Source organism: Heptranchias perlo, chromosome 6 (assembly GCF_035084215.1).
Source record: "Heptranchias perlo isolate sHepPer1 chromosome 6, sHepPer1.hap1, whole genome shotgun sequence".
In the NCBI taxonomy this organism is placed as follows: Eukaryota; Metazoa; Chordata; class Chondrichthyes; order Hexanchiformes; family Hexanchidae; genus Heptranchias; species Heptranchias perlo.
The window spans coordinates 62,307,886-62,328,983 of NC_090330.1; the positions used below are offsets into that span (position 1 = coordinate 62,307,886).

Below are 21,098 nucleotides of genomic sequence, written 5' to 3' on the forward strand. Positions count from 1 at the left end.
GGACTGAAGTTTGGCTTGGTATTACTGGAATAGCGAGAAGAAAGTAATCAGCCAGAGTTCCTTATCCAGTGACCACTGCTATATAATGTGTTCATGTGGGCATCTGGTAAGGACAGGATTGGATTTGGTTGTAATTTCTCATTTCCTCTCCCCAAACAGCCCAACATAAAATAGTTATTTTGGCAAGGCCCTGGAGGGTGGCTAACACCATACAAAAGAACGCAGAAGAGGGGAGGAAATAGGGGGAGAGAAAGAGAAGAAACAACTTAAACCTCAGAACTTTTTGGACCAGTGTGTTTTTGACTGAAGTAACATCAAGTTCAGAACAGACATTAGATTTCAAAAAGATCTGAACATTCATGTGTTATAAAGAGCTTTATATTTTAATATAGTTTGGATTTTGTGGTATATGTGGTACAGTTGCAATAAATATGGAGCTGTGCAGCAAAGGTGAGTCAAAACAGAGCTTAGCAAAACGGGAGAAAACAGCAATACTGTAGCAAATTTCCACTGAATTGGAGGGGGTAGAGGAGGTGGTTGGTGGTGCTTCTCTTGTACAGGTGTTGGGCAGTTTGTGGTTTGGTTCTGGAGACAACTGAAGCAGATCCTGCAGACTACTAGTGGTTTGGGAGAATCTGCTTCATACCATTTTTAAAATAGACAGCACAGAAATACGAAGTTGGTTGGTTTTAAAACAAGTCTAAACATACCTTCATTCACACGTGAGCAGAAACAGGTGCGTACATTTGATGTAATCACTTTGTTTTCATTGTGGCCTAGAATGGACAGTACTTCTAAATAGACATACATTATCCTGCAAAGATTACTTCAACATTTAGTTATACAAATATATAAACAGGGATACAGCATTCTTTTTATTCACCATAGTTCCTGTGTAACATTTCCTTTGTGCAAATTCTGTTAGACAGGATACATTCAGCCTTTTCACTGAGTCTGAATAGTTCCAGTAGTCAAAATGTTGAGCCTTGAACAAGGCTACTGTGAAACTAAAATCATAGTGTGGGATCTGTATACAAGATATACAGTATTGGAAAAATGTAAGGAGTCGCACAACACCAGGTTATAGTCCAACAGCTTTATTTGAAATCACAAGCTTTCGGAGCTTTGCTCCTTTGTCAGGTGAAGTGAAGAGTTACATATAGGCACAGCATATATAGTCAGAGAACAATGCCTGGTGATTACAGATAATCTTTCCAACTGCCCTTTATCACACCTCGGCAGAGAGATAATCACAGCAATCAAAAGAGTGAATGGTGTTCAGACAGGTTAGTCAGGGAAACATTACATCCAAGAATACTGAGGTGGGATCACAAGGTGTCAAATCAGAAAGACAGAGAGAGAGAGAGAGAGTGTGACCAGTTGTATTAAAAACAGATAACTTTTTTTTGCTGGAAATCGCAGCAGGTCCGGTCGCATCGGTGTATGGAGAACAAGCCAACTACGACTTGAGTCTGGATGACTCTACGTCAGGTGGGGTTACATGTAGCGTGACATGAACCCAAGATCCCGGTTGAGGCTGTCCTCGGGTGCGGAACTTGGCTGTCAATTTCTGCTCGACGATTTTGCGTTGTCGTGTGTCTCGAAGGCCGCCTTGGAGAACGCTTACCCGAAGATTGGAGGCTGAATGTCCTTGACTGCTGAAGTGTTCCCCGACTGGGAGGGAACCCTCCTGTCTGGCGATTGTTGCGCGGTGTCCGTTCATCCATTGTCGCAGTGTCTGCATGGTCTCGCCGATGTACCATGCTCCGGGGCATCCTTTCCTGCAACGTATGAGGTAGACAACGTTGGCCGAGTCACAGGAGTATGAACCATGTACCTGGTGGGTGGTGTCCTCTCGTGTGATGGTGGTATCTGTGTCGATGATCTGGCATGTCTTGCAGAGGTTGCCGTGGCAGGGTTGTGTGGTGTCGTGGACACTGTTCTCCTGAAAGCTGGGTAATTTGCTGCGAATGATGGTCTGTTTGAGGTTAAGTGGCTGTTTGAAGGCGAGTAGTGGAGGCGTGGGGATGGCCTTAGCGAGGTGTTCGTCGTCATCGATGACATGTTGAAGGCTGCGAAGAACATGGCGTAGTTTCTCCGCTCCGGGGAAGTACTGGACGACGAAGGGTACTCTGTTGGTTGTGTCCCGTGTTTGTCTTCTGAGGAGGTCTATGCGATTTTTCGCTGTGGCCCGTCAGAACTGTCGATCGAAGAGTCAAGCGTCATATCTCGTTCTTACGAGGGCGTCTTTCAGCGTCTGTAGGTGTCCATCACATTCCTCCTCGTCTGAGCAGATCCAGTGTATTCGCAGGGCCTGTCCATAGGGGATGGCCTCTTTGACGTGGTTAGGGTGGAAGTTGGAGAAGTAGAGCATCGTGAATCACTGAAGAGACTACACGATAACATCAACAAGTTCCATCCCACCATCAATCTCACCATGGACTACTCCTCAGAATCGGTTTCATTCTTGGACACACGAATCTCCATCAAAGACGGGCACCTCAGCACCTCACTCTACCGCAAGCCCACGGACAACCTCATGATGCTCCACTTCTCCAGCTTCCACCCTAACCACGTCAAAGAGGACATCCCCTATGGACTGGCCCTGCGAATACACTGGATCTGCTCAGACGAGGAGGAACGTGATGGACACCTACAGACGCTGAAAGACGCCCTCGTAAGAACGAGATATGACGCTTGACTCTTCGATCGACAGTTCCGACGGGCCACAGCGAAAAATCGCATAGACCTCCTCAGAAGACAAACACGGGACACAACCAACAGAGTACCCTTCGTCGTCCAGTACTTCCCCGGAGCGGAGAAACTACGCCATGTTCTTCGCAGCCTTCAACATGTCATCGATGACGACGAACACCTCGCTAAGGCCATCCCCACGCCTCCACTACTCGCCTTCAAACAGCCACCTAACCTCAAACAGACCATCGTTGGCAGCAAATTACCCAGCTTTCAGGAGAACAGCGTCCACGACACCACACAACCCTGCCACGGCAACCTCTGCAAGACATGCCAGATCATCAACACAGATACCACCATCACACGTGAGGACACCACCCACCAGGTACATGGTTCATACTCCTGTGACTCGGCCAACGTTGTCTACCTCATACGTTGCAGGAAAGGATGCCCCGGAGTATGGACACTGCGACAACGGATGAACGGACACCGCGCAACAATCGCCAGACAGGAGGGTTCCCTCCCAGTCGGGGAACACTTCAGCAGTCAAGGACATTCAGCCTCCGATCTACGGGTAAGCGTTCTCTAAGGCGGCCTTCGAGACAGACGACAACGCAAAATCGTCGAGCAGAAATTGATAGCCAATTTCCGCACCCATGAGGATGGCCTCAACCGGGATCTTGGGTTTATGTCACGCTACATGTAACCCCACCTGACGTAGAGTCATCCAGACTCAAGTCGTAGTTGGCTTGTTCTCCATACACGGATGCGGCCGGACCTGCTGCGATTTCCAGCAAAAAAAAGTTATCTGTTTTTAATACAACTGGTCTCTCTCTGTCTTTCTGATTTGACACCTTGTGACCCCACCTCACTATTCTTGGATGTAATGCTTCCCTGACTCACCTGTCTGAACACCATTCACTCCTTTGATTGCTGTGATTATCTCTCTGCTGAGGTGTGATAAAGGGCAGTTGGCAAGATTATCTGTAATCACCAGGCATTGTTCTCTGACTATATATGCTGTGCCTATATGTAACTCTTCACTTCACCTGATGAAGGAGCAAAGCTCCGAAAGCTTGTGATTTCAAATAAAGCTGTTGGACTATAACCTGGTGTTGTGCGACTCCTTACATTTGTCCACCCCAGTTCATCACCGGCATCTCCACATCACAGTATTGGAAAAAGTACAGAAAATGGTTTGTATTTTATATGTTTGTTAGTTTCTTTTGCTGCCAAATGTGTTGACTCCTTGCTGAGTACTGTTCCACTTGGGATGCCCTCTAGTACCAAGTGCCCAAGTGGATATTATCCCCGTGTAAGCCTTGAGTGAGTGGTGGTGATCCATTCAACTGTGGGAGGCATCTCAGTCAAAGCAAATTGTATCCTCAACAGACATCCACATAACCCCTAGATAGCATTCAGAAGTGATTACCCTGGCTATGTCTTCCCCCTTCCTAGCCCGCCGCGCTGAAGCCAATTGTAGGATTCCTACCACCACTCCAGCTGAGATTAGCTAATTTAGCACAGACCAGGGATCAAACCTGGGACCTTCCTGGTCAGTGTGGCTCAGCTACTCACTGGATAAACTGAGTCTTTTTTTCTGCTTTTAAAATGTTAAAACTTGAAATGAATAGAAAATGGATCTATCTTAAAGTTGGTCATTATATTTTGTACTCAGACAAATCTGTTTTGAGAATGCAACTTTTTTAAACACTTTCTTATTGCATCTGTTTTTTTTTCTTTAACCTGTACTTCTGGATCATTATACCTGGTATCCTAGTCAACAGCTGTCTTAGAGGGAATAAAAGTGTGGGTACAACCCTTGCACAGAGAGCCAAGTATTCTCTGGGCCTCTTACTTTTGGCACCTTACTTGGTGTGGTTGCCTGCACATTAGTAGACAAATGAATATCTGTTTAGTACTTATAATAAAAAAGACTCTCTACAAGTCAGATTTTTTTTTACAAAATGTGTTGATTCTGAGCCTTGTTCAACCTATTCCCAACACTATCTTGCTGTTAAGAGCAGCCATTACTTTTTTTAAAAATGGGTGATTTTGTACTATGAATGATTTGTGATTCCCCAGATGTTGAGATGTAATTTCAACTTGTATTCTTGGATCGGTGCTACGATTTCCATACTTCCGTTTGAAATGAGGAAGTCAGAACTGAGTGAAGTTTTGCGTGCCGTTGACAGGATACGGTAGTCCTGATCTTCCTGCCCCCGCTTTAAGATCAATCGTTTGCAGCTGGGGTTGCAGTTAGGGGTACTACAGTTGACTTAAGTGCTCCTGGAATAGAAAAGCAAAGAGAGTTCCCTCTGCTGATTTACAATCCAATTCCTCCTCCTGGAAAGTGTTCATGTGTGGCTATCGAATGAGTACAAAATCTGGCTTGGCTGTCAAATACCTTGCCTGGGCTCATACATGAAGACTGGCAAGGTAGTGGAGGACTGCTAGTACCTTGGAACCATACTCAAGCATGAAGCTTCACCCTCTACAGAGGGGGTGCCAAGCCAAAAAAAACACTTTCTTTATTGAGGTTGATGTATAAAGGCACCGCCCAGTGTGGTACTATGCTATATGGACCAAATGGTCCAAGATTTAATTTTGTCTACTGAGTAAGCTGATTTTAGCTGGGCAGAAGCGGAGGCATTACAATTAACTAAAGTGACTCTGGGCTAAAGAGAGGAAAAATCAACTAGAGTTCCCATTTCTGATTCCTGTGCAGTTTTTTTTATAAATTACTTCTCAGGATATGGGTGTGATGTAGGCAAGGTTGCATTTATTGGTTTATCATTCCTTGCCCTGAGAAAATGGTTGTGTACCTTCTTCAATAGCAATTGTTTTTACAGTAATTGTCTTGCTTGGCCGCTTCAGAGGACATTAAGAGTCAACCATATAATCTTGGATTGGAGTCAGACATAGGCCAAACCAAATAGTGGTGGCAGGTTCTCTTTGGTGTTTGGGTTTTAATGACATGGTCATTTTATTACCAGATTTATTGATGGGATTTGAACTCTCAATCCACGGGTTGCTTGTCCAATATCAAACCACAATGCTGTGTGCCCTATTGGAAAATTCATATGTTAAGTGAGGGAAGAATTGGACTCAGCTGTGATTCCATTCATTGTTAAATGGTCTGCCAACAATCACCATCTGGCTCATGTGAAGAGCAGCCAGCTGGGTGAGGTACCAGAGGACTGCTGGTGATCCCTGAACTGGACCCCGCCAAGATTTCAGAAGAGGCGTATGGGGAAAGAAACTTTATTTAAAACACAAGTTTTTTTTAGGGGCACAGAACACTTATGTACAATTCATGTTTTGTCTAGATTTAGCTTTATTGTTACCTCTTCAGTACACTAATACCTTAGTTATGTTGTGTGTTGTTAACTGGAGTGGCTCTGAACTATTTCTAATCAGGCCCAAGATGGAGCAAAGAAAATCAACATTGCTTACCGATGAGGGTTTGCTTTGAAACTTGCTGCAGTGTAATTACAAGCTGTCGGGTTTCAGAAGGTGCGCCCCATAATGAATTGTGCAATGATACGCATGACACCAGATTCAACAATGCATTTTTTGCTGATCTACACCTTCTGAAAATGTAAGTATTTTAACAGAGCCTGAATACCTTGCCTAAAGAACATATTGCATTTCTAATAAAACCATGACATCCTTCTAATGGATACCTGGTACATCCAGCAGTGGCATTTGGAAAAAAAAATAGTTCTGTCTTAATATCCCACACCTTCTCGGGTTGTAAAACTCTCTTGCCTCACCTCAGCAAAAAACAATTCAGCAGCCAAATGTTACAAGATCTGTGCTTAACAAATGCACAATTTTAGTAGAATATAGAAGCTTACAGCACTTAGCACATTTGGTCCATCATGTTTATGCCAGCCCTTTGCTAAAGCAATCCAAAACTTGCCTGCTCGCTACCTATAGCCTTGTATCTACCTCTGCTTCAAGTATTTATCCAATTTTCCCACAAAAGATGCAATGACCTCTACCTCAACCACTTCCTGTGGCATAGCATTCCATGGTCTAACAATCCCTCTGTGTAAAGACATTACACCCAACCTTTTTCCTCATTCTGGTAATTTTAAATTGATAAGCCCCCATCACTGACTCCCCAACCAAAAAAAATAATCTTTCCTTATTCACTATCAAAATTTCATAATTTTAAAAACCTCTACAGAATCTCCCCTCAAACTTCTCTTCTTGGACAGAAATAGTCCCAGTTCAAGTTTTCCTCATAACTACAGTTTCCCATCACTGGCATCATCCTGGAGATTCTACATTGTGCACTTTCTATGGCTTTAATATCCTTTCTATAATAAGGCGACCAAAACTGCACACAGTACTCTAGTTGCAGCCTAACCAATGTTTTGTATAAATTCATTATTACTTCCTTACTCTTGCACTTTATGCCCCTACTTATATAACCCAAAATGCTTTTGGCTTTTTTATGGCTTTATCCAGCTGACTTCCACTTTCAAGAAAGTATGTATTTGAACTCTTTGGTCTTTCTCCGGCCACATTGTCTTTCCATTGAGTGTATATTCCCATTCCTTGCTTTTTCTCCCAAAATGTATTACTTATCCTCATTAAATTGCAAGTGCTAACCTATCTGACTTCTTAGTCTTTTTTTTTACAGACTTCACTGTTTGCTGATGACACAAAAGTAGGAAGTTTGGCAAATTTTGAGATTGTGTTCTCTGTACCTAAATCCAAATCATCTATATATACAGAGAACAAAGTTAGACCCAGCATGACTTCTGGGGTACACCACTTCCAGCCTTGTCCAATGTAACTTAATGTGTAATTAATCACCCTCACCTTGTTTACTGTTTGTTAACTAACTTTCTATCCATTCTGTTACATTTCCTCTTGTACCATAATATTTCTAACAAGCTTCTTGTGAAATATGTTATCGAAGACCTTCATATCTCTTAACTGTATACAGATTTCCATCTCTATCTCATTTCTACTGTTGGGTGGCCTGTAATGCATGCCAAGAATTGTATTATGTTTCTTCCTATTTCATAAGTCTATCTGTGAGGACATCCTTACATTCTAGTACAGTGATGGAATCCTTCACTAACATTGCCACCTCACCCCTTTTATCCCACCCTATTTCTCTTGAAAATGTTAATTGGGAATATTAAGTTCCTAGTCCTGTCCAAACTTGAGCCAGGTTTCTGTTCTATCTATTAAATCATATTCTTCCATAATTATTAATGCTTCCGGTTGTCCAGTGTTATCTTGAAGGCACTGTGCATTCACATACATTACACTGACTTATGGATGCATTCTTTTTCATGGTTTTCTCTTTTGTTTTATATCCCTCTCTATTTCATAGCCTATTTCTTTTCTGTTATCCTCTGATAGTATTTTCTCACTATTTATTTCAGCTAAGTCTTTTGCCTCTATTCCAAAAGCTTTATTAATCCTGTTCTCCCTCTCTAGTCTCAAGCCCAGTCTTTCCCCACCCCTGCTGCCATATTTAAATTCCTCCCCCACTTCTTTATTTACTCTCTCTCTTCAGGTGAGGGCTGTTCCTTCAGAATAGCTTTCCCTTGTTCCAATGCCCCAAGAATATAAATACCTTCTGCATTGTCATTTTCCTCTCCTTAACGTATCCAGTGTGTGGCACAGGAAGCAATCCAGAGATTACGACCCTTGAGGTCTTATTTTTCAATCTACTGTTCAAATTCTTAAATTTAATTGTATCTATATCATTGGTTCATGGACCATGCCTTTAGGCTGCTCTTCCTCCCTTTCCAGAAGTTTCCTACCCGTTCCATGATGTCCTTCACCCTGGCTCCAGGGAAGCAACATACTATTTGGGATTCCCAGTCACAATGGCTGTTTGTATGTCTGACTATAGAATTCCTCACTACTACCACTCTTCTTTGTAGTTTACCTGTCTCTCACCCCCTTGAGTAGTCCCTTTATCCACTGTGCTATAATGTTGCTCAGGACCAGCCTCCTCTGAGTAGCTCTCACTGTCCACCTCGTAATTGTCCAACATTATGTATTTATTGGACAGTTCCCATAACTTGGGCTCTTTGCATGTGTGAGTCCTGTCTCCTTCGGCTGCCCCTGCGGATGGTCTCTTACTTTGCTCTTACTACATTAACTGCGTCCTGAACTGACCTGCAGTACCTCTTTGAGTGGCCATGTCCTGGTGAATATGATCCAGATACTCCTCATCATCTCTGATGCTGCAGAGTGGCCAATTGCTGCTCGAGCAAAGAGATCCTCTCCTTCAGAGACTCAATTTCCAACACTTAATGCAAATATGCTGCCCATGTTGCATTGAGGATCCATGATGGCCACATATCATTCTCCATACCTGAGGATTCTGTGCATCCATTTCCATCTAACTTAAAAATTGTATCTAGTGTTAGCTTGAACCCCACACTAGCATCAAACTCCTCTTGCTCACTTTACATAAGTACTAATTTTAGGAAAAAACAATTCCTATCCAAATGGCACCTCAAGGCTGATTTTTCCCTCTAAAGCTAGGCTCTATTCTCTTCTTGCCTTTCACATTCTCCACTGGCTTCTCAGAGCTCGAGATTGAGCTCTCGCTACTCAGCTCAAATTTATACTGTCTTGACAGACATAATAGTCCAACTGCTACAGGAAAAACATGATTAATTGTATCAGAAAACAACTAACCACACCTCTTTTGTAACCAATTAATTATCTATTACTGCCTTAAACCAGTTGACAGTTAAGGTATCAAATAAACAACTTTAAACTGCTACTAGCATCAAACACCTAAAATGCAGTAAATTAAAATAAATTTAACCATAAAATACAGAAAAATATATGAAGGAAAATGTCATCAATACTTGCACCCCAATTTCTCCTGCTGAAGCTGAATTCTTCACTTTTCTGGCCTTCAACACTCCAGTAGCTGCTGCAGCTCGAGATATGATTTGCATTGCTGGAGCAATTACTTTATGACCATACGATCCCATCCTCTTTCCTTCTCTTCAGCATAATGAGCAGTGGATACCAGCATTCTGAGTCATTTTTCTCCGACACAGTTAGAATGAATGTTACCACACTAGTACAGGACAGAGTGGGTTATTCCAATATCTGTGTAACTGCACTGAGAGCTTTTATAACAACTGAAACAGGACTAGCTATAAAATTTGCTTTTTGCTGGGCCTTGAGCAATTTTGCTGAATGTGTGGCTTCCCAATGATTCTCTGGATGAAGACACTGTGTGGGTGTGGTGCTGAGCACTGGAGAACAAGAATGGTCTGTTTGAGTTACCTGATCTTGCTGCATTGATCGCTGGGACACTACAACTACCTTCAGCATTCCTGAATCAGGAAAGGAAGTTCCAGTCTTTGATTGATTGCTATTCAACAACCTGTTGTGTAATTTACATTCATGTGGAAGCCAGATAAGGACAGGGGCAGGCTTTGATGTGCTATTTAACACCATTGAGTAACCTACTGACTTGGGCACTGTGTCCAGGCTACTTCGGTGAGATACTGGAAGACAGCTGTGCATAGGACTGTCCAACCATAAGTTGCAGTCAGCCCTGTATATGTGATGCAGGCAACCGAAGGTGCTCTTTACATTGATGTTGCCTGTCAATATGGAGTGAAAATGAAATGCTTCCTGTACCAAGTGTGTCACGCTGAATCTGCTTTATGCCAACATTGATGTTTCTGGGTTTTATTGGGTTCAGCGCTAAAACTATTATCAATTGATTTCAATCAATCATTAAAAATAGCATGATTTGGGTTTTAGGATAGTACATTCAAGGGAAAAAGTCATTAATGAGCTGTTACAACATTTCGTTATTTAAAGGCTTTTCTGTGGTCCCGGGCTTCATTCTTTGCATTCCGTTCACAGGAAATGGCCTTGCGCAGTCAACTGCCAACCATGGAACAAGATGGCAGCCCTCAGAATCCAGTTTCATCATCTGCAATGTCGCAGGATGTAAGGACCATGACAACAAACAGTTCAGATCCGTTCCTTAATAGGTGGGTGCTCAGTCTAAAATTTCTTGTGACCGGTGGCGTTAACCCTGTTTAAAAAGAGAAGTGTTCTTGAGGCTTGAGGCAATTAGATCCTCATGGAATGAGACTCACTATCTGCCTCTGACTGAAAGTGTCACTGGTAGTAAGTGTCAACAGTGCATATTGGCAGCAGAAAAGTAAAGTCTGCCATTCTGGGCCTGGTACAGGGTGGACAATCGACATTGCAGGTCCGTATAGACCTTCCACTGACGTTACAAATGCAACTTCCACTAACTGCATATGCTTGTGATTTGTTAAAGAGTAGTACTAAAGTCACTTTTGGAGAAACTGCACACACGGTATACATGGGAAAAATTCAGCACAATCAAAACCAGCGCAATTGCTGAGCCTTTTTCACTAATGTGAAAGGGATGTTGAATCTATCTGTGAAGTAAGGTTCATCCAGGAGCTGATTGAAATGTCAGTAACCGTAAACCGAAGTGGAGTGAAAGTTATGATCAAAGGTATGAGATTAATTACAAGCGCATTGAAATTTATGAAGTGTGCTTAACTTTTAAGAGTGAGATATATTGAAATGAGTCATATTTTTGAACCAAACTGTGAGAGACTTGACAGGTCTGATTTAAAAACCATCAGTAGTTAAGTGTCCCCCCCCCACCCCACACTATAGGACATATTCTTCTTTCTTGTTGATGGCTGTACAACACCCAACTCTGATTGCATTGCTACACTGTATAGATGTTTCTGTATTCTTACTGTGTTTGTGAGCATGCACGCATCTTATTGCATCTAATATAGAGGGACTGCTCCAATCTTTGTCATAAGTCAGAAGAACAGACAAGGAGGAAGAGAAAAAATAGATTTACAAATCACAACAGAATATTTAATCAATGTAGAGCTTTGACTTGGTTGTGAATTGCTGTAATGACCTTTGCAGCCTTAGGCCTGGCTGGCATTTGGAAATGGTCATATTGTGTCATGTCGAAGAAATGCCTGAAAAAGTTGCTGAGATGTCAACATCCTTCTACTCCTGGAGTGCATTTAATAAGGGGTCTTTGGGACCTCCCAAGACCGTGATGGATCATCCTACAGTGTTAGGCAAGCACCCTTGTATCTGGCAGACTGCAGCACAGCGGGCGGCTTGGCTACCTGCCCAGATTAGTGCTATTCTTCAAAGGAGCAAATTCATTCCTATTTCTAAAATGGAAATGGTCTTTTAATAAAATAAGAATGAATAACTTGCCTTACAGGCTTCGTTATGTTGAAATTTTCCACTTTACAATTCTGACAAAGGAATACTGATGCAGTTTTTTCATGAACAAAATATATTTACATTGCTACGCCAATAGATAGGAGCACATTTCTTCTAGAAGTGCTCTGAAAGGACTGTGCTAAATTAATAAGTGGAACTATCTGTAAGGATCGAGAAACCTTGAATAGAAACTAAATCCGAGAATTTATTTGTACAACTTTAACTCGTGTGTTGATTGGGAAATTTGCTGGCCTGCTGCCAGATATCTTGATACAGTCCTTTTTAAAATATGGATTATCACAAATTGTTCATATTCTGTAAATCTGCTCATAGATTTAGTGCAATTTGCAAAGATACTGTCCTCTACCATTTCAAAACTACCCTCGTCACAACTTCCTCAAAACAAAAACATCGTTGACCCCTCTGTTCTTGTAAACTACTGGTTTGAATATGATGTTGCCTCCCAAATCCATGCCCATCTTTCCCACAACTGTATGTGTAAATCTCTCCAATCAGGTTTCTGCCTCTGCCACAGCACCAAAACAGTCCTAACTAAAGTCACAAATGTGACTGTATTGCATTATCTTTCCTTGATCTTTCTACAGCCTTTGGTACGGTCGACCAAATCATCCTCCTACAATGCCTCTCCACTGCCCTGCTCGGTGAGACTACCTTCACTTGGTTCCATCCAATTCTAGCCAGAACATCTGTAAGAAAAACACTTGCATTTATATAGCGCCTTTCACGACCTCCGGATGTCCCAAAGAGCTTTACAGCCAATGAAGTACTTTTGAAGTGTAGTCACTGTTGTAATGTCGGAAATGCAGCAGCCAATTTGTGCACAGCAAGGTCCCACAAACAGCAATGTGGCATCGACCAGATGATCTGTTTTATTGATGTTGGTTGAGGGATAACTATTGGCCAGGACACTGGGGAGATCTCCGCTGTTCTTCAAAATAGTGCCATGGGATCTTTTACGTCCACCTGAGAGGGCAGACTGGGCTTTGGTTTAATGTCTCATCTGAAAAACGGCACCTCCGACAGTGCAGCACTCCCTCAGTACTGCACTGAGTGTCAGCCAAGATTTTTGTGCTCAAGTCTCTGGAGTGGGGCTTGAACCTACAAACTTCTGACTCGAAGGTGAGAATGCTACCATTGAGCCACAGCTAACACCTGTAACAATGGCTTATCTTCCGAACACTGCACTGTTGCTTCTTGAACACCCCCAAGGATCTAACCGTGACCCTCTCCATCCTCATCTACATGCTGCCCTTTGGGGGCGTCATCCATTGATGTGGACTAGCTTCCACTTGTACACCAACACCCAGCTCTACCTCTTCACCCTCTCTCCCTACCCCTTCACTGCTTCAGTGTTGTCAGACTGCTGGTCCAACATCCAGTTTTAGCTGAGCTGCAGTTTCCTCCAGATAAATATTGGTAAGACAGAAGCCATTGTCTTAAATCCCTTCCACAATTTCCATTGATTCCATCCTCCTCCCCAGCCACCGTCTCAGGCTGAATCAGACTGTTCACTATCTCAGCATCCTATTCAACTCTGAGCTGAGCTTCTGACCCAATGTCCTCTCCATCACAATGACTTCCTACTTTCGCCTCCATAACATTGCCCTCCTCTGCCTTACCTCAGCCCATCTGCTACTTAAACCTTCATCCATACCTTTGTCACCTCCATTTTCAACTATTCAATGCTCTTCCAGCTGGCAACCCATTCTCCAGCATCTAAATTTCAGCTTATCTAAAATTCTGCTGCCTGCTGCCTGCATCCTATCGTGCACGAAGTCCCGCTCACTCATGATCCCTGTCTTTGCCCTTGCCCCTGACTTACATTGGCACCCAGTTCCTCAATGCCTCAAATTTAAATTCTCATTCCCATTTTTAAATTCCTTCATGGGCTCACCCCTCTCTCTGTCTCTGTAACCCCCTCCTGCCATACATTCTCCCGCCCCCCGCACACGCTCCGTTCTTCTGACTGCTTCAAGTGGATCTTCAGTGTGTCCTTGTAGCACATTTTTCACCCCCCTTTGCCCCGTTTCCCCACCCCTCCGCTTTCTTCTGCCATCCACCTTTTCACCATAAAGCACCGGCTTTGTCAACCATACATCATCCATCATAACAACATGGATGGAGCTGAATATTAATTATCGTAAACTCAATGCTGTCAACATAGTCCAGTACTTCATTGTTGGTGATTTTCTCTTGCCACCTAATGTGAAGTAAGGAGCGCTAGTGTCTTTGGTGAAACCTTTCCAGCTGTGGAGTGTACCTTCCATTAGAGTGTCCATGTTTGGCATCCACACAGGAAGGACAACTGCCATATAAACCTTCAGTTTAGTGGCTGATTCCAAGCATGCTTAGTCAGTCGACCAAAGGCCACACTTGCTCCCTGTATATGATCTTTCCCTTCCTGATCGGTTGTGCTAAAGGTGCATTTACACTACATTTAGTATCACTGTAAAGCAGTTTCCACTTTGCACCGTATGAAACCTCGTGTAGTGTAAATTCAGATTTACGGCTCCATCTAACTTGAGAGAAGTGGAGCGACTTCCTCCTCATTCTACTTGCTTTGGTAACAAATGGGGCTTTCACACCAGATTTAGGCTACATTTACACTGCAACTATAGCAACAATGCAAAACGAAACCACTTTGCTGTGATGCAAATGCAGCTTTAGGTTCTGAGGGACTACACAATCTTTCCCGACTAGCAAAGTATGAACCGAGTGCAACTAAATTCTGTCTATTCTAAATTGTTATTGGTTCCCAAATGCCCAAACTATGACAGTCATCTAATTTCAAACATTGCCACAAGTATAGCAAGACTGTTGCTTACTTGAACTGTATTACTCGACAGTTCAAAAAATTTGCTTGTCTACATTTAAGTCATTACATTTCTTTTATTAATCAATGTACTGGTGCAAAGGTTACACAAATTATCTCCCAAGATATCTAAGAACTTAAGAAAAAAGAGCTGGAGTAAGCCATACAGCCCCTCGAGTCTGCTCCGCCATTCAATAAGATCACAGCTAATCTTCGACCTGAACTCCACTTTCCCGCCCGATCCCCATATTCCTTGATTCCCTTAGAGTCCAAAAATCTATCAGTCTCAGCCTTGAATATACTTAACACCTGAGCATTCACAGCCATCTGGGCTAGAGAATTCCAAAGATTCACAACCCTCTGAGTGAAGAAATTTCTCCTCATCTCAGTCTTGAATGGCCGACCCCTCATCCTGTGACTATACCCCCTAGTTCTAGACTCTCCAGCCAGAAGAAACAGCCTCTCAACATCTATCCTGTCAAACCCTCTCAGAATCTTATATGTTTCAATGTGATCACATCTCATTCTTCTAAACTCCTGAGAGTATAGGCCCATTCTACTCAATCTCTCCTCATGGGACAACCCTCTTATCCCAGGAATCAATCTGGTGAACCTTCGTTGCACTGCCTTTAAGACAAGTATATCCTTCCTTAGGTAAGGAGCCCAAAACTGTACACAGTCCTCCAGGTGTGGTCTCACCAAAGCTCTGTACAATTGCAGCAAAACTTCCTTACTCTTGTACTCCAACCCCCTTGCAATAAAGGCCATCATACCATTTGCCTTCTTAATTGCTTTCTGTGCCTGCATGTTAACTTTGAGTTTCGTGTACAAGGACACCCAAATCCCTTTCTCACTATTTTAGAAAGTATTCTGTTTTTCTATTCTTCCTATCAAGGTGAATAACCTCACATTTCCCCACATTATACTCCACCTTCCGCCACCTAGCCTACTCACTTAACCTGTCTATATCCCTTTGAAACTATGTGTCCTCCTCACAGCTTACTTTCCCACCTAGCTTTGTATTGTCAGCAAACTTGAATGCATTACACTCAGTCCCTTCATCTAAGTCATTAATATAGATTGTAAATAGCTGACGCCCAAGCACTGATCCTTGCGGCACCCCATTAGTTACAGCCTGCCAACCTGAAAATGACCCGTTTATTCCTACTCTCTGTTTTCTGTCCATTAACCAATCCTCTATCCATGCTAATATATTACCCCCAACCCCATCTTGTGTAACGACCTTTCGTGTGGCACCTTATCGAATGCTTTTTGGAAATCCAATTATACTACATCCATTGGTTCCCCGTATCTGCCCTGCTAATTACATCCTCAAAAAACTCTAATAGATTTATCTGTCAAACATAATTTCCCTTTCATACAAACCATGTTGACTCAGCCTAATCATATTATGATTTTCTAAGTGCCTTGTTACCACGTCCTTAATAATGGATTCCAGCATTTTCCCGACAACTGATGTCAGGCTAACTGGCCTATAGTTCCCTGTTTTCTCTCTTCCCTCCTTTCTTGAATAGCAGTGTTACATTTGCTACCTTCCAATCCACCAGGACCGTTCTAGAATCTAGGGAATTTTGGTGTGTATGTAATCTTGCTTTGGTGTGTAACCTTGCTTTGGATTAGTATCTTAATACTTTTGAAATGGGCTTTCTTCAAAGACTATATGAGGAAAAAAGGGGGGTGTACTCTATTTTGTAAAATTGAAGTTTTCAGCAAAAGTTGAAAAACATGGTGCAACAATGAGAGCATTTGCGTAAAACCTAGTAGGCTGATAAGGGACTTAATTTCAGCTCAGTGTTGGAAACTACAACTTTCAAATATTGAACACTACACCACATTTCTCACTTGGATCAAAAGATAGGAATAGCATTTTCTTAACTGCTGGATTTGCGTGATTCACACCAACTTTCAATGATGCAGTATTTATATAAATTAATTGGGTCCAGTTTCCACAGAACTAACTGATATAGATAAGCACAAATGAAAAACAAATGGAGCATGAAAACACGTGGTTGCAAAAAGCAGACACTAAAGCCTCTTGCTTAAAACTACACAATGAAGTTATTCATACTCAGCATTACCAGTTTCTGCCAACATATCTGATTTTCTGCTAATTGGCTTGGATTCACAGGGCTATCCAAAGGCTTTGCTGATCGGAAGCTGAAATCCAGAGGATGTTTGTGTGTGTTTTTCTGAAGGGGAGAGGAAGGAGTGTACATTTAAAGAGAATTACTTTTCTTAGACCTCAATGCATAGCTTTCCCCCCCCCATCTTTCCCCTCAACTGGTTTATTTTTCTTATAGTGGCACATACCATTCCAGGGAGGAGAGTACCGACAGTGGACTCGGCATGAGCAGCTACAGTGTACCCAGAACGCCTGATGACTTTCTTAACAGCGTTGAGGAAATGGACACAGGTCTGTTGGGTTCCTGGGACATTCAGGAAACTCCCTTTTTTTTAAAGCAGATGCAATGTTTAAAATAAATAGTAATTCAATCAAGCAAGTTTCTAAAATCAGGAAATGATAAATAGCATCAAGCTAACTATAGATTTAGATTCAATTTTACATTCAATAAATTATGCAATGCTCCAAAATGTAACTTTATTTCCTGTTAATAAAATAATTTCCTTGATGTTTCATTGGGTAAATGTGCTGCCTAAGCTATACTTAGCCATGTAGAGCGAGGAGGTCCCAAACCTGTGCTGAGTTTGCTGATCTCGGCCAAGGTGGCAGCTGGTACACCACAATGGTCTGGGAATGGAAGGAGGTCCAAGGGTTTTAATTTCCAATTGTTGTCCAGTGACCCCTGCTACAAAGTATGAATGAGTAGATATCGGATAAAGACATAATTGTATCAGCTGTGATTCCTTCCATGGTCAAACAACTTGGCAGAGAACACCATACGTTAACGAGTGTCAGCACATTTGGAATAGAAAAAAGGAAGAAAATTTTGGGGGAATGAGTACATTGCAGGCAGACAAATGGCAAATGGTTGTTTTCCTTTCAGCATTTGAATTTTATTACGAGATAGGATGTTTGTTGTGCAATTGGGCTATTCTCAGTTTCTTTTGATTTGTTTGCCCAGGTGAAAGCCTTGGCCCAAATAATATGGGCTCTCAGCAAAACCGTTTCCCAGACTACTTGGAAACTATCCCTGGTACTAATGTGGACCTTGGAACACTGGAGGGAGACAGCATGAATGTAGAAGGAGAGGAATTAATGCCAAGCCTGCAGGAGGCACTGAGCTCTGACATTCTCAATGACATGGAGTCTGTCCTTGCTGCCACGAAGATAGATAAAGAGAGCTTCCTGACATGGCTATAGGACCCTTGGTCCTATCAGACTGCCTTTGAATCTGTGAAGGATATGAAAACTTGAGACATTTTTATGACCTGTTTGGGACTTAACTGAGTTCTGTCTCTTCTCCTGATGCAAGATTGGATAAACTCCGAATATTTGAAAAGGATTCTGCCATTTAGTATTTCACACGTTTCGGAAGTAGTGATTAGCAACAACTATACAATTTTTACCTGCTTTACCTTGAAGGGTTAGAATATATGTCTAGCTGTATCCTGTTAATTTTTTTCCTGGTCTTGACCCTTCTATTTCATACACATGGGTCAACACCTGTCATTGAGTGTAATCCTTTTACTTGTTTGAATTGTACAGTTTTGCAGCAATGATCACATTTTTGGTTTTCCCATGATTTTTGAGGTTTGAAAAACCCCAATGTTTTAAGTGAGCAACATTAACCCTAATTTAGGCTTCTACTGTGTTATCAGATTTACTCAATGGCTGCTGAGACGTCAACAGAGAATCTGGTGCCAATTAAGTGCCTTTGCCCAGCTTCTTTGAAGCTCTGTTACATCTTGCATCCAAATATGCTGCCTACATGGACATTTTTAGACTGCGTCTTCCATTTTACAGTATACACCGCAATACCTAATTTGCTTTTGTCTTTGAGCTATTGAAATATAAATTTCAAACAATTGTCCAATTAATTCTGGGAATTGGGTGACTTTAAAGTTTCATGTGGTCTTATTTAAATATGAAAGATTTGTCAATGGTTTTTAATTACTTGTACATGTTTTTTACAGTATATTGGACATGTACATTTTTCTGTAATGTCTATCAAAATTACTTTAAATGAGTTTGAAAGTAGGTTTTATTCTTTTGCAGTTGACAAAACAAAGGGTTATTTTTAAACCAAAAGACATGAGGCATGACCAATATAAAGAAGTGCTGGTTATATATAAGCTTAAGGAATAAGCCCTTGATTTTGTTTTGTAGGTTGTAGAGGGGTTAAATGGCCTGTTTATGTTGTGTTAGATGGTTAGCAGAATAGATAGTGTCAAGAATCCTATATACAGTAGTGAATGGTTAGGTGGGGTTAATGGTTATAAGGACATATATATGTGTATAATAATAGTTAGAAAAGATTAGTTTTAAGAATTGTGACAAATCAGCAGGAGCTTTGTGATCAAAAAGGTCTCCAAAGAATGTTCCCTTTAATGCTGAAGTTCATAAGCCTATTTTTGCAACATAATTCATTTTCTAATTATGAGCTGCTGAATACATGACACCTTTTTAAAACCATGTATTTGGGTTTTTACTTGTAAAGATAACGTGGCTTGTGATTTGAGTATATTTTTTAAACAGGTACTGATAGAGAACCCGGGAAAACATTTTAAATTTCTATACTAAATCCTCATGTTTTCCAATTTCTTGTTCAATCCTTGGAGAGTGCTGCTTTCAGGTCCTGTCCAGTTAAAGAAAAAATGCTTATCTGACACAGCTGCTTCACTGTACATAGGCCACTAAAGCTGAGGTGGTTGTTTCTCGGGCTACGGCTTTAAAGTTTATTTTGTATTGTGAGTCTTAAGCAGTGTATTTATTGAAAATGCTACAATCTTAAGGTTTGTGGATTGAGTAATGGGGCCTTCCTCTCCTGCCTGAGCTCCCATTTGTCTTGAAGCATTTTAAAATCTGTACACAGGTCAACATTGATTTTGTAGGAATTATATAAATTGGACAAAGCATGTTCAGACATGTGCCATGCAGCTTGTGCTTCAGGGAGGAGCAACGAGATTGTATTCACCCATCTTTAGTTTGGGAATTTATGTAGTTTTGTACTCGCCTTTGTTCAAGTAGTACTAATTTGAGCACTCATCATAGATTCTAAACTTCTATTTTTAAAACCAAGTCGTGAACAAGACCCACAACATTCCCCACCTCCTTTCCACCTTGAAAGAAAGAGGATTCTGATGTATGTCATCACATATTTTTGATGGCTAATGATTGAACTTAATTACCTTTTCCTAAGTAAGCTACAAAAGAAACATAGTCACTGCTTTGCGTGGTCATGTACAGACAGTTATACTAGTGAGAAGAAAAGTTGTATTTTTTTTAAAACTTCTAGGGGTTGGTGACCTGTATTGTTTAACTGGTAGGAGATGAGAACTAATCAGTGTTGGAACTAAAGCAATGCAACAAAATTTTAAATTTACAAAATATTTCCAAATATTCATCTAAGTGTACAGTTTTTTTTTTGCACATGCATATTGAAATCTTACTGAACACGGCCTAAATATCTTTAAATAGCCAGAATGTGTGCTTGGCACACATAGAACACTGACATTTCTCTGTCTTGTGATAGTTGTTTAACGTGTAAAATTATTTTATATCAAGAGTACTGATAAATGCACACATACTTCAATTTATATTCAGTAATGTTGATTTTTTTTTTCCAGATGTACCAGCATGCCAGTATATAGATACATACAGTAAATCCTGTTGCATTTTATTTCTGTATGTAATACTTTCCAATGGTTCGTGATGATTCATGTGGTATAAAATATATTCTTTGTGGTAAAGAATTGCTTTGTTTTCTTATACCTTTCTTTGGTTGCAGTACTGTGCCGCCCTATGCTGATTATAGGAAGCAAATTTACTGTTCTTCCAATGAATTAGTGGAAGACTGATCTATGAATTCACTAATCACTTACATGGTGTCCTCATTGGAGTTAGTCAATATTGCCATACTCATAAATGATCATAAGATGCTATTCCATGACAAACAATAAAATTAGATTAATAATTTTTTCTCTCTCTACCCCAGAGGCACTGAAGTTAATTGTAGCACTTCAACTGTTAGGCTAACACCTTAATCTGAGCACAGACCAGTGATCAAACCTGGGTCACTCTGCCCTACGTACAGCTGTGGCTCATTGAGTAGCACTCTCGCCTCTGAGTAAGAAGGTTGTGGGTTCAAGTCTCACTTCAGGGACTTGA

General features: G+C 41.4%; 1 protein-coding gene across 2 annotated transcripts in view; it reads left to right on the forward strand.

The window, feature by feature from the left end:
* Positions 1 to 20,683, forward strand: part of yap1 (Yes1 associated transcriptional regulator) — a 131,208-nt gene extending 110,525 nt beyond the window's left edge. For both annotated transcript variants that reach the window (XM_067986397.1, XM_067986396.1), the window contains 3 exons: positions 10,576 to 10,706; positions 17,110 to 17,222; positions 17,893 to 20,683. In XM_067986397.1, the coding sequence (XP_067842498.1) occupies positions 10,576 to 10,706; positions 17,110 to 17,222; positions 17,893 to 18,131 (483 nt within the window). In that variant the 3' untranslated portion in view covers positions 18,132 to 20,683. The remainder of the gene's footprint in view (positions 1 to 10,575; positions 10,707 to 17,109; positions 17,223 to 17,892) is intronic.
* The last annotated feature ends 415 nt before the right edge of the window (positions 20,684 to 21,098 follow it).